Here is a 14,324-nt window from a genome sequence, read left to right as displayed (position 1 = left end):
ATTGCACAGGAGGGAGTAGCGGGCTAGCTCTCTGTTTTGTTTGAACATCAACAGAAGTGACATTACCCCGCAATCGCTGATACAACCTTTAATGTTAACTAATGTAATAATAGCCAGCAGTATAGATGTGAAGTGAGTGCAGCACTAGCGATAGATGCTAACATACATGGGGTGTTTAACCTCCTTGCTACCATGCCCACCTTCTAGTGAAAGGTGCTGAAAGTTTGAGCCTGGGGGTGGCCATGCAGTCAAACACAATATAGGTTACACTAACACTAACTTAAAACATAATTAAACAACACTAAAGTACATTAGAGTCAGTGCACAGGGAGCAACAAGCTGACAGCTGACTGGTGTGACTAGCACTCACGGAAACTCTGGCATTGAGGACTCCGAGGCATCATGAACAGGAGTAAGCAACTTTTTTTTTTTTTTTTTAAGAAAAAAGTAGAAATAATCTTCTATCTTGTATTTCAGTCAGTGTATTTTAGTGGTTTATAGTGAATTGCTTAATTGGCATACACTAAAACCCTACCAAGTATTTCATAGTTATTCCAAGGTTCTATTTGTAGACATTTTTGTTTAAAAGATTCAAAAATCGCCTATTAGTAGGCTACCAACAAAATGTGAAAAAAATACTGTTTTGGTGTAGATGTCAACAGAGCCTGAATCCATTTTCATGGTACTGGATTAAATTTAGCATGCATTTAATATCGAAAAGTACATTTACATTTATTCATTTAGCAGACGCTTTTATCCAAAGTGACTTACATATCTCAATTATATTACAAAGGCCACTGTCCTTGGAACAACTCGGGGTTAAGTGCCTGAACTTTTCTGGCTTCTGCATGCTAGCCCAGCTCTTTCACCACTATACTACTAGCGCCCCTAAGTAGTTGTAGCTAGTTAAAAAGCAGCACAGATTTGTGAAGCTAATGGACTTTACTGTTGTAGTAGAAGTAGCAATTCAAATAATTTGATGATTATTTTCTGATAATTCAATGTCCCCCACATAAAAGCAATGCATTGATGTGGTCCAGACAGCACATAAAACATATTTAGCTAAAAAATACCAGAGGCAGTCAGGACTGCAGACCTCTTTTCTGATCTTGTAAAGTTAAAGAAAGACAGTTACACCAAAATCCTGCATATACATTTGGAAATAATATTTCAGAATTAGGCCAATATTATATTGGAAAATACATTTTCCGGATTTAATGTGAATTCCGGTATAAACCACACCCACGTCTGGCCTAAATACAGATACAGAGACAGATCATTATGTTGGTTGAACAGATACAAATGCAGATAATTGTGTCCCTGTATGCCTCCATTCAGTAAAAAGCTTCCACACCCAGGCAAGGGTATAAGTGAATCACCCAAAACAGATGACTCAAAACTCAGTTGACTCAGTTAAAGTTCTGGCCCTGATCGCCTGTCAGTCAAGTGAGTCTGCGCCAGAGCAGAACCCAGAGCTGGAACACAGAGCAGAACCCAGAACTGGAACACAGAGCTGGAACACAGAGGGCAGAGGGCAGTTTTCTCGTTCTCAGTTCTAGTCTGTGGAGCAGAGCTGCAGAAAACAGTGGGCAACTGGGGATATCTGATGCAACACACACACACACACACACACACACACACACACATCCAAGGTACTTTCTTTAGCCGGAAGGCCCTCACTTCCTGAGTCATTAGACACATACGCATTAAAAAGGAACGATGAGTCCGCACACCTGGAATATCACCACGTGTGTAACGTTTCGGGCCCTAGCCCTTCATCAGACATCAACACATATGCATTACACACACACACCAAACTCTCAAGTCAACTCATGTACACACCAATATCTAACCTGCACACACAACACACTCATGCATGCACACACCAAATACATGCACACTGATTGACTAGACTCACAAATGCACACAGCACATCATCACCTCAACCTAACCTAACATACTCTTATACAAACTCTGTAGCTCCTCACTGGGGCTACCTTACACACAACCTGCAGTGTGTGTGTGGATGTGTGTGTGTGCACACCAGTGTTAGTGTGCATAATAAAGCATTCTGAAAGTATCTATGTTTATGTAAGTACATGTCTTTGATCTGTTTTTTATGAACAACAGTGAAAATATTTCAGAACTTAAGAGACTTCCTTTCTTTTGCTTAAAATCAACCCACTAAAGTTTATCCTTCAATAAAGTTCTTGTGAATGTTCTACCGGTACTGATTTATTTGCACACATCCATAGTCCATGTGTTTGTGTTCTCAATATTGTCTGTGCAGTAATGTGATGTGTTTTTGTTCCCCCTTTTAATTTATTATTCAATGACAGAATGTTATGATAGACACTTAACTGAATCTCACACTTCTTCTTTTTCTTCTTTTTGCAATATTACACCTTTTAGAAAGGAAGCTCAACAGCAGACCAAGCCAAAACAGACTTATAGGGGATCAAGACCTCCAAGCCACCCTACCTGAATAATTCACTCCAAACACGGACAGGAGACTTCCCTGAGGTCAGTGGGGCTGTGGGGGCTTGTGGGATACCATTTCTGTGAGAACCCTCGTGTGTGGGGGGTTGGGTCAGGTGTTCAGCCCTTACCTTACCTGAATGAAATTTTAACTCCCAGCACGACCCAATTCCTGGAGAAGCTTCGCACTACTCTGAACAAACGAGCGAGCTCTGTGTTGGCCCGCGGTGAAGTCACTAAAGATAAATAAGTAATAATGCAGAATGTATCTTCTAAGGTGTTGCATAAATACACTTAGTAGGGCTACTATTCACCAGGGTGACCTTAAAGTACAGGATCAGATTTTACGTTGACAACAAGCGTTGTATTTGTTTGGTCTGCTTGGGCATGAATACGCATGGCAACACCTTCCCAGTTGCGCCATCGCCCTACCAAGGCCATTCCATGTCCCGTCTGCCATGTCACTTCCTCTTCAAGTCAGACCTTCCTGTGACTAGTGCACTTTTCTCTTCTCTGTGTCTCTGAATGCCCCCTAACGCACATGCTCACACACATGCTTACTCAAACACACACACACACACACACACACACACACACACACACACACACACACACACACACACACTCCATGGCCAGGACATGGTTCCTTCCCTCTCTGCCTCTTGAGAGTGTTTGGGACCTGACTTGGGGCACCCTCATCATCCATATCTCATTTCCTATCTCTCTCTCTCTGTCTCTCTCTCTCTCTCTCTCTCTCTCTCTCTCTCTCTCTCTCTTTCTCACTCTCTCTCTCTCCCTCTCTCTCTCTGCCCTCTCTGTTTCTTACACACACACACACACACACACACACACACACACACACACACACACACACACACACACACACACACACACACACTACCACTCTCCAGGCTCAGCCCTGGGTGTCATATGGAGCACAGCCGAACAAGTGAGCAAGAGAGAGAGAGAAAGAGAGAGGAAGAGAGAGAGAGAGAAAGAGAGAGAGAGCGCGCAGATTCAGTTTCAGTCCTGATGGTGCCACTTAGCCATTAACTCCCTCCAGCAGCCCATCCTCCTCTCTACCATTCACAACACTGGACCCCCTCAGCACACACACACACACACACACACACACACACACACACACACACACACACTCACACACACACACACACACACACACACATACACACAAACACACACACACACACACACACACTCCCCCTTCAGTCTGTCCCTCCTCCCTCTTCCACCCCCCTGTCTCTCTCCTTCTCCCTCTTTCTCTCTCGCTCCCTCTGTGTCTCTCACATGCGCGCAGGCACTCACTCTCTCTCTCTCACACACATACACACACACACTCACTCAGCTCTTCGAGCATGAGTGGATGAGGCAGGAAAGACTGATCAGAGAGAGAGAGAGAGAGAGAGAGAGAGCACAAGGGAGTGTGAGTGAGACAATCCAGGACTCACACTTTGGACTCAAAGCAAGAGAGAACGGGAGACTGACACAGAGAACGAGAGAGGAGGGAAAAGAGACAAACTACAGACCTATAAAAAGATCTCTCGACAGCTCGTGAGGAAACTGTTCTCCAACCTTTGCCTCTTTTGCTGTTTTTTTTTATACCTCTCTTCTTCTCTCCAAAGAGCGTGGAAACTCTTCTTATCTCTGTTGGAATATTTCAATTGAGGCTCTTTTTTTCAGTCCTCTTCCATTTGTGTAATTTTTTGCAAACTAGTGGGTGAACCAGAACTCGGACACTGGCTTGACCAAACTCTGACCAAAGACCTGTCACCGCCGCATGCTGGGGCGCATTGCACGGGGCATGACAAGCCCACGGAACCGGACTGGCTAATCTTCTAGAAGAGCCTGGTCCTGGTTCTGCTTGAGGAAAGTGGTTCCAGAGTGACCCGAGGTGACAGCAGAAAGACTTGCGCTCTTCCTGATCTGAACAAGCCTGATCGACCCCCTGACCGACCCTCTCCACTGCATCCAAACTCACTGTCATTATGGATCTCCCCCCTTTCAGAGGTGAGTAACAGGCCCAGTAGGTTGACTGGCTGACACTAGAACAGTTCTGGGCTGGTTTGGGTGAGTTTCATACTGCTTCAGTGCCAGATGAGAACCGCACCAGGGCCAGATCAGTTCCTCAGATGGCTGGTGTGGTAAAACTTTGTGCTTTGCAAACTCAGTGCTGAGTTGCTTAATTAGGTTGGAGTACTCAAGATAATCCTGCCATTGCAATTGGAACATTAGGGGGAAAAGATAGGTATTGAGTGTACTTTATCTCTCTTTTTATTCATCCCTCACTCATGTCTCTTTTTCTCGCTCTCCCTCCTGCATCCTCCATGTTATCCAGTTCATTCAGTTTTTACTTCCTCCTTCTCATGTATGTTTTTGCCCTCCTTTCTTGGTGTGCTTGTGGATGTGTGTGTACTCAGCTGTTCTCTCTGTGTGTCGTTCTCCCTCTCTCTCTCTCTTTCTCTCTCTCTCTCTCTGTCTCTGTCTCTCTGTTCGGCACTCAATGGGCAGCCAGTGGTGGAGCATCAGGGCTCTGGCTGTGCTGGGCTTGGCACTGGCCTGGGTTAGGTATTGTGCTGGGGTGGGGACTGGCCTGGGTTAGGAACTGTGCTCGGGTGGGACGGGTTGGGAAGGGGATGGGGGCGAGGGGAAACATGGATGGGCATTGATCGCAGCCAAGGTCGGGAAGCGTCGATACATCCCCGCACTCGCTGACAGCCAGACAGATCATAGGCCTGATGGGAGAGAGGGAGAGATGGAACGACAGGGAAAGAGTGTGTTTGCTGGGGGATGCTGGGGCTGTATGATTACCAGATTCAGTATGACTTCTAAATCAAATGATACAGCGGAATCTGTATGAATTCATTTGAAGTGATGCTCTGGATTCAGTATGACTTGTGAATCATATCAAAATAATGCAATAGATTTTCTCTGTGCGTTGACAGTTGAAAAGTGAAAAGTTGGTGGCATTGGATTCTGGAATAGAGACTGGCAACTAGAGATGTTCTCCTGAGGAGGGCTGAGACTGAGAGAAAAAAAATGTATACATGTAGGCATGTTTAACACCCACTGTGCATTCTGATAGATCACTGTTTCAAGTTCACAAGTTCCTTTTTACTTTTTGAAATGTTGATGTGTAACTTGATATTTGATATTTGATATTTAGACAGCAGCATTTGAGCCGAGGCTGTGTTGTTTTTCAACTTATCGCTATCCTAGCTATCCTCTCTTTTATACTTTCCCCAGTCACTCTGTCACATTCCTCCTATCTTTCTCTCTGTGACTAAGTGCTCTGTTCCTTTCTTCACTTTTCTCTTCTCTCCTCCCTGCCCCCATCTCTCTCTCTCTCTCTCTCTCTCTCACTTCCTCCTCTTTTGCCCGGACTTGCTGGTCTGCAGTGTCTATTTCAGTCCTTCCTGGGGGGTCAGATTCGGGTACATCCGGAATCTCATACAGTTTATTGTCATTCAATCCCGCTGCAGTCCCAAGGGGGGTGGTAGGGACACCAGGGTCTGACCCTGGGTCCTACTGCCCATCAGCTCAGTGGGCCCTGCCCAGGTGGAAGCTGCGCTGGTGGGGGCTCAGCCCAGCCAGGGGCCCACGAGCCCCAGAAGCCCCCAGGAGGTCCAGGAGCCTGATTGCAATGGGGCCCCCCCTGACCCCAGCATGCAGGGCCAGGGACCGGGCTTCCCTTCCCTCCCCGCCCTCCCCATCCCTCACCACCTCCCGCTAGGAGCTAATCAAAACCGGACCAATGAGCGCCAATCAGTCCCAGCCAGCCCCATCTTTTTCTGTTCACAAGGAAGAATGTTCAAATGTACTTTTTTTAATGTATATGTGTGCGTTTATCTATGTGTCAAAATAGTGTATAGTAAACTGTATTTCAAGCAAATAAGCATTAAATTCAATTCAAAATGTTATGTATTTATGTATTGAATGATTAAGAGTAAGGCATGGGTTTATAGAAGAGGTGTAGGACGTGAGGGGAAGCTGAGGGGAAGGCTGAGCCAGAGTGTGAATGGAGACTAAAGATGCTCTGGGGAAAATGGCGATACAATCCTGACAGTGCTCCTTCAGGAAGTCTGACTCTGAACTCCGGATGGCGCTGAAGGAGGATCTCTGAATGGCATCAGTGATGACGTCACAGGCAGAGGAAGAAGAAGCTAGGGGTCAGTGCCTCTGCATAGCTCAGGAGGAGGAGGAGGAGGAGGAGGGGGCAGAGAGGGCAGGCAGTTTTAAAATAGCCGGCTATCATGATGTCATTGTAACTCCCACTACCCTTCGCTGGTCAATGAACACCCCTCCACCCCACCTACACACACATTCTCACACACACAAATACACACACACACGGAGCCTGCCCCTGCCGATAAGTGGAGGTGGTGGAGATTGACCTCCATTTGGCCAGGTCAGTGCTACTCGAGAGTTACCAAGCTACCCTCCCTTAGTGCTGCTGTTACCCAGCTGACTGCAGTGAGTGATGGGGGAAGTCATCCACAAACACAGGCTTCACAACTAAAGCATCATCCCTCAGACATGGCTACAGACCTGTTCATGGTTGAAAGAACAAATGCACCCCAGTCTTATCTCCTAATTTCTCTTTATCTCTCTCTCTCTCTCTCTCTCTCTCTCTTTTTCTCTCTCTCTCTCTCCCTCTTTCCTCTCTGCTTTCCTCTCACTTGCTCCTGGGGCACGGTGTTGAATTTCTCCGAGCCAGTAGTGTGTGGCGATTGTTATGAATAATATGCGGCCCTCATCCTGTCCCTGCTCTGGGTTGGGTTACTCTGGCCAAGGATGTGTGCAAGGTAACTGGCGCATGGAGCCTCGGGACGCCGCTGCAGGCCAGCCTCTCCCAGCAATAATACTCCCAGAGCGCAGGGGCCAGTCTTCAGGTTACCCTCACGGCAGGCAGCCTGGGTAAACACAGGACTCTCTCTCTCTCCCTCTCCCTCACTTGCTCTCTGGTTCTCTCTCTTTCCCGCTCTCTCCATGTATATGTACTATCTTTTTAAATCGCACCGTTTCTCTTTTTGGCCTTTTTATTCTCTTGATCTGGTCATTCTCTCTATTTTGACACCCACTTTATCACTCTATTTGTTTATCTATCTGATATTCTTATCTTTTTTTTTTCACTCTATCGGTTTCATCACTTTATTTCTTTTTCACTGTTACTGTTACTCTATGTACTATATTTCTGTTACACAATTACTATGCCTTACCCACCCATGTGCCTTTTTCACCCTCTATTCTTCTGCTTTCTGTCTCTATCCATTTGTAATGTCTTCTGCATTTCATCCCTTTTTTATCATCTCATCCTGGATCACTTCCTCTTCTCCACACACACACACACACACACACACACACACACACACACACACACACGCACACACACACACACACTCCTTTCCAGTTCTCTATTTACACTGTCTCTGTTAAGTTGTGTAAACCAGCCCCTAACAGAGAAGACAGAAGAGGCTACTTATTCAGTCCAATCCAGTCGTAGGTGGATTAAAGTCTGTGTAAACATGAAGCTTCAAGGAGGCCATGGTTCTCATCTCATCTCACAAACTTACTGGTGATTGTTTGTTTCTTTCTTTCGTCTTTCTTTCCACATTTTCTGTAATGAGTGGAAATGCCTGTGTGGTAGCTAGCCCCCTCCTCCCTGAATGATAAAACCATCAGCAGCGGAGCAGATGAGCTCTTCAGACGCGGCTCCGGAAAAGAAACTCAACCCCAGCAGGAAGAAGCGCTTTGGCGGAATGCTGGATTGCAGAAACAGATCCTGCGTTTGAAGCAACCTGAGGAGGCCTTTTTTCAGTTTGTTGTTGTTGTAATGTTCCTAGGACGAGCTCCAGGCAAACTTCACGTTTGCATCTTTCTTCAACCGGACAGTGCATCATCTCCCTCTCTGTACGGTGGCCAGCAGGGGACAAAGCAGCCTGAAGCAGGCCTCCAGTCTCAGAGCAGTCATAATTTGCTCTTATGCTGGTCTATCAGGCTTTTAACAGGACATGATGATGGGCTCTGGGCTAACGGGTGCATATTGACTCTAGTTGAATTCTCATGTGTGCATATGCACACATAATTGATCTCGGAGAGAGAGAGAGAGACAGACAGAGAGAGAGAGAGAAAGAGAGAGGTCTCTCAGCGAAAGAGGTCTCTCAGAAAGCACTCTTTTCATTCCTCTTTTCCTCTCTCTCTCTCTCTTTCTCCATTCATCCTGACATCATCCCCATCCATCCCTGTCTTACTCCCTCGCTCCTTTGAGTATCCGGGGAGAGAGCGCTGTAATGCTCTGCTTCAGTGAGTGCCTGGGCTGGGTCAGAGAGAGAGGGAGAGAGGGGGGGGGAGGGAGGGAGAGAGAGAAGGAGTGAGAGGGACAAAGAAAGAGAGAGAGAGAGAGTGAGAAGCTGATGTCAGACACTAGCAGTGTAGAGTGTGGGTTTATCGATCCTCTGGCACCCGGGATGTCGGAATGACGAGACTAGAGATGAAGGGGTGGAGGTGGTGGGGGGGGTGCTGGCAGGGCTGATGCTGCTGCCGATGGAGGTCTGGGGTGGGGCAGAAGGGAGGATGTGAAGCAGGGTGGATGGAGGAATGGGTGAGTGGGCTTACGGCTCATGCTTAGCCCCACTGTTCTGGACAGAGTTTCCCCATTACCACACTGTAGGGTTTCACAGGGTTACGCTGCATTACGTTATGTTGCATTATGATGCATTGCATTGTGTTGTGTTGCATTGGATTGTGTTGAATTGCATTGTGTTGTGTTGCATAGCATCGTGTTGTGTTGCATTGCTATGTGTTGCATCGTATGACATAATGGACATGGAGGCTCTCGTCTCAGCTTACAGACCCGTTCAGCTGCTGTGAAACGGGGGGTAAATTAGGGGGTGAGTCGTGGGCCGGGAGGTGTGAGGGGTGCCAAGGCGATGATGACGGATAGGATGGGAAGGATTGTGGGTAATTGGTGTGTGCTTACCAGGCAGTATCTCCATGATGAAGGAAAAGTCTATGCTGGACAAGTGATCTGTTAGGACAGATGATGGTGTTTTTATTTGGTGGCCTGATTTGCTGGTTTTTACCCCATTAAGTAAATGCTCAAACTAACTTTAAGTTGAATGCTGGGGTGTCATGGAGATATGCGTGCATGGCGTGTTCATGGAAGTTTATGGTAATCAAATTAAAACAAATATGAATCAAACAAAGGAAATGACAAAACTAAACAAACTCCCAATCAAAACATACATGAGAACAATACTCAAAAGAAGTAAACCATTCAGGGACACTCACCTTCAAATATCCTCCACAAAAGTACCTAAACAGTAGAGCACTGGTGTGGTCCAAACTTCCTATTTGAGTTTACCCTCAACAAGGAAGGAAGGAGTCGAGGAGAGTTTAGGAAACGAGGGCCTAAATAATGATGTCATGGAAATGAACAGCAGACCTCTCTGGGCAATTAGATGGATGTGATAGGGTCTTGAATGGGGCTCAGCTCGCCTTGATGCAATTACTCTCCAGTGCTTCTCTTCCCTTCTCCACCTAATTTGAAAATGCAATTGGTGCTTCCGACCTGGGTTTCCTTATCTCTGGATTATGGCGGAGGGACTATGTGTGTATGTGTGTGTGTGTGCGTTTGCGTGTGTGTGTGTGTGTGTGTGTGTGTGTGTGTATATGTGTGTGTGTGTGCGTGTGTACAGTATGTATCGGTGGAAGAGAGAGTGTGGGAGAGAGAGGGGATGTGTGTTTTTGGGTGTGTGTGTGTGTGTGTGTGTGTACACAGAGAAAGAGAGTGATACTGGGAGACGGTGTTGTGGGTGGGGGAGGGGGAGTAAGAGAGAGGGAGGGAGAGAGTGAAAAAACAGAGCGAGAGAGAGAGAGAGGAGATACTCACTATCTTCACATCTTACCTTTTATTTTTGGGTCAGATCATGCAGCACTCCTGCCAGGAAGCCAGCTGACTGTCTCTACAGTAAGAGGCAGAGAGGCAGGGGACCAGAGGCCACTCACTGACTCCTCCTCATTCAGACAGAGTTCTGCTCCTGCACGCAGACATCCACATCCACTCCTGCCTCTGCCAGACAAAACTCTTTCCTTTTCTACTCTGGTTCTAACTTAAAAAGTGTTCCTTTTTTATTTGCGGAAAGAATGGATCATTCCTCTGGACTAATCCATCTTTATTTTGAAATCATTTCCAGCCTCTCACTATTCTTGATATGTTTTCTCATAAGGGGTGAGAAGGCTGATCTATAGAGGTGTCTTCTGGATATTTTTGCTTTAATTTATAGACTTTCCCCTGCTCATCTCTCTGTTTGGAGTTCCTTTGCTGGCATGACAGCGATTGATGTGAGCAGCGGGTTTCAATTGCAGGATGCTGTTGTTTTCCATGTGCATTCCAAGAGCCATAACATTCCTGTTTATGGAGGACAAGGCTTAACAAAACGATCAGCTCAGAGGAGAGGGTTGTTTTTTTTCCCTCCTCTCCCTCTCTCTCAATTAATTTGACCCCAAGGCCCCTTACATATGGAACATGCATATGGAACATATTATCATCTCTCTGTCTGTCGCTTCCTCTGATCACTTTGGACTCGCTTTGGACTTTTCTGGAATCTGGCTTTGTCGGCTTCAATGCCTGCTCCTACCCAGAATGCTTTGCTTTCACATACACCGCCTGCTTCTTTCGGCAGCTGTGCTCACCAGATGCTAAATTACAGTGGGCCATTAGAGACTCTGTCTCATCAGCCTCTCCAGGCTCTAATAATAGTTCTGAGTCCTGAACCCTGAGGCTTGACTGTGTCTCTGAGTGAGAGGTTCAACATCCCAATAAGATCATACTAATCTCTCCTTCCTCAATCAAGCATGTGTGTATCTGTGTGAGCAACAGCATCAGCAAAGCAGCTTATATATATCAAACTTCTGTGCATCTGTGGCGTGAGTGGCCTGTTGGGTGGGCTGGTGTATCAAGGTGCTGGGGCTTCTCTCATCCACACAAATACTCATCACACAGACCAGAGGACTGAACTCTGTGTTATAAATGCATCATATAAGTGTTTACTTCAGGGTCTCCTGGATTTGGTGTTTGTTTGTATGCTTGATGGTGAGCTTAGTTTGAAGTTGTTTTGTCTTTTCTTTGTGTGTGTGCAGGGTTTTCGGATGTGCCGTAATTGGCCGAAGCCTCGCCCCCTGCCCCTGGTGCCCATCCTCTCCTCAGGATGGATCCAGCTCTGCTCCGAATGGACGGCACCGATGACATCCAACAGGTGTTGTCCATTGACCAGATCCGCTGCATCCGGGCCAACAATGACTATGTGGAGCGCCCAGTGGCTCTGGAGCTCGCCTCGCAGTCCGGAATCTTCTACGCCCACGATGACCGCCACCACCAACACCTCCACCACCACCGTCATCACCCCCACCCTGTCCAGCCTCTGTCCTCCTCCGCTCCCCCGCCCGCTCAGATCCCCCGCAGCCAGAGTGGACAGCAGCAGCAGCAGCCGCCGCCGCTGCACCGGGCTCACCTGAGCCGCTCCAGCACGGTCAGCAGCTCCATGTCGCGGGGCAGCGGCGCGTCCGACACCAGACTCCTGGCGGGCCTCACGCCCTCCCACTCCTCTGGCCTGGCCTCCGTCTCGGGCTCCATGGCCGTGGTGTCCACCCAGCCCAAGGGCGACCAGGGCATCAAGAAGGCGTCAGAGGCACTGGGCAAGGGCGGCGGCCTGTCCGGCGAGGACCACCTGGGCCTGCACCTCTTCATCTGCGAGCGATGCGGCCGGTGCAAGTGCGGCGAGTGTGTGGCGCCGCGCGTGCTGCCCTCGTGCTGGGCCTGCGGCCAGCGCTGCCTGTGCTCGGCCGAGAGCGCGGTGGAGTACGGCACGTGCCTGTGCTGTGTCAAGGGCCTCTTCTACCACTGCTCGGCCGAGGACGACGAGGACAACTGCGCCGACCGGCCCTGCGCCTGCACGCCGGCGCGTGCCTGTGCCCGCTGGGGCACCATGGCGCTGCTCGTGCCCTTCCTGCCCTGCCTCTGCTGCTACCCGCCCGCCAAGCTGTGCCTTGCCCTGTGCCAGCGCGGCTACGACCGCGCCACTCGGCCTGGCTGCCGCTGCCGGAACACCAACACCGTCTGTCGCAAGATCTCGTCAGCCGCGGCCGCCGCCACCAATCAGCCGCCGCCGTTCCAAAAGTCCCTGGAAAAGCCAGTATGACGAAGATGATCGAAAGGAACAACATCTCCCTGAGTGCCCCTATATGCCGCTACTGATGTCGTCATGGTTACCTTGTCCCTTCCAGACTTGGTCGGGGAGGGAGAGCTGACCAAACCTCTCCAGACCTCCTGCCCTGCCCCACTCTCTTGACAGACTGTCACCTTCTTCCAACTCGTGGGCTATGCCACTATGAAGCTGAAGCACCGGATTGATGCTACCCTCTTTTTTTATTGGTTTTCATTTTGTTCTGTTTTGTTTTGCTGGACTTAATCTATTTATTTCCTATTATTTATTTGATGCAGTTCTTGAGCAAAAATGGTTTCGGGAGAGCTGGTTCATCAGAACAAAGGGCAAAAATCTGCAGTCTGGGTGGATGAGTCAGAATATACATTCTGGCCTCGGAAAGATATGGTGCTTTGTTGGGACTCAGTTGGATGGCCACACACACAAAACTCTCCCACAAAACTCTCTATAAAGCCTACAAAACTACAAACTGTGTGTGCTGGCTGGCATTATGTCCCTTAAGGGATCATAACTCCAGGGGAAAATACAAACTCGACAGAGAAAGATAAAAAAAAAAAACACTTGACGGGTGAAAGAAATTTTGATACCAAATAAGAGACCACGTAATGAGGATGAGACCCAATCTGATGAGCTCAAAAACATGTTGAGACAGCGGAGTTCACATGTGCTTCCATTAGGACCAGTGAAAGACAGAGAGAAAGTGCGAGAATGAATGAAAGAGGGTATAGTATTGTATGTACTGTATGTGTGTGTGTGTATCTATGGCTGTATCTGTCTGTCTGTCTGTCTGTGTGCGAGTGTATGTGTGTGTAAATGTGTGTGTATACACACTGCACCGTCTGTCTCAGGCCTGTGTATGTGTGTGTTCATCAACAGAAGCCTCCTCTTGATCTGCTCTTTTTATTATTTCATTTTCTTTTCTTTTTTGGAGAGGCCTCTGCTTCAGAAGATACAGTAGCATCCATTCAGCCCCCCCCCCCCACACACACACACACACACTCCTCTGAGCACTATTCTCTTCGCTCATCCTCCCATCCCGTCTGGTCCCCATGCGCATGCTTGTGCCGTCCATCCCTCTCTCATATGGTCCAGTGTCACATGACCTCCTGTCTGTCCTCTGCTCCACCAAGGCACGGGACCAAACTGTAAGCTATGCTGCTGCTGCTGTAGCACTAACTATACATTCCCAACATAGGAACTGAGAGAGGACACCACAACAAGATGGTGTGTTCCTGACGAGTAAGAGGCCCACAGAGTGTGTTTTTGTGTGTGTGTGTGTGTGTGTGTGTGTGTGCAACACAGTACTGCATAAGCTGTTGTTCTCGTTGAAGGTAGTTCCTGTGCTTTCTGTAAAAGGCAGGAATAAAGTGACAGTAGCCTGTCAGGATATGGACAGTATTAATGACATACACCCCCAGACTCACATCTTCTCTGATTGGCTGAAAGTGAGGGCTTGGAGAGGCTGACTGAAGTGTCACCCTGAAGAGGAAGTAGCATTTGCACTGGAAACAGGGAGCAGAGCATGTGACCCGAATTTGAAGCAGCAGGAGATCAAGGGAACAAGCTACTGAGGACTCTGTTGTCATATGCTCTGGCATCCCCACC

At 48.0% G+C, this 14,324-nt stretch overlaps 1 protein-coding gene across 1 annotated transcript; it reads left to right on the top strand.

Moving 5' to 3' along the window:
* The first annotated feature begins 3,831 nt into the window (after positions 1-3,831).
* Positions 3,832-13,688, top strand: LOC143112374 (protein sprouty homolog 3). Its single transcript, XM_076274646.1, has 2 exons — positions 3,832-4,506; positions 11,638-13,688. Exon 2 carries the CDS (start codon positions 11,706-11,708, stop codon positions 12,693-12,695), a length of 990 nt encoding a protein of 329 aa, XP_076130761.1. The 5' UTR covers positions 3,832-4,506; positions 11,638-11,705; the 3' UTR covers positions 12,696-13,688.
* Positions 13,689-14,324: the final 636 nt, after the last annotated feature.

Source organism: Alosa pseudoharengus, unplaced genomic scaffold (assembly GCF_046254945.1).
Source record: "Alosa pseudoharengus isolate Yale_2024_CS ecotype anadromous, Long Island Sound unplaced genomic scaffold, YU_APseudo_1.1 YU_APseudo_1.1_scf_8, whole genome shotgun sequence".
Taxonomy (NCBI): domain Eukaryota; kingdom Metazoa; phylum Chordata; class Actinopteri; order Clupeiformes; family Clupeidae; genus Alosa; species Alosa pseudoharengus.
Note: the sequence above shows the minus strand (reverse complement) of the source record. Positions and strands in the feature narration are given on the sequence as shown.

Bases quoted from the DNA above. Each gene is read 5' to 3' on its own strand.
- LOC143112374 (XM_076274646.1), top strand. From the start codon at position 11,706: ATGGATCCAGCTCTGCTCCGAATGGACGGCACCGATGACATCCAACAG.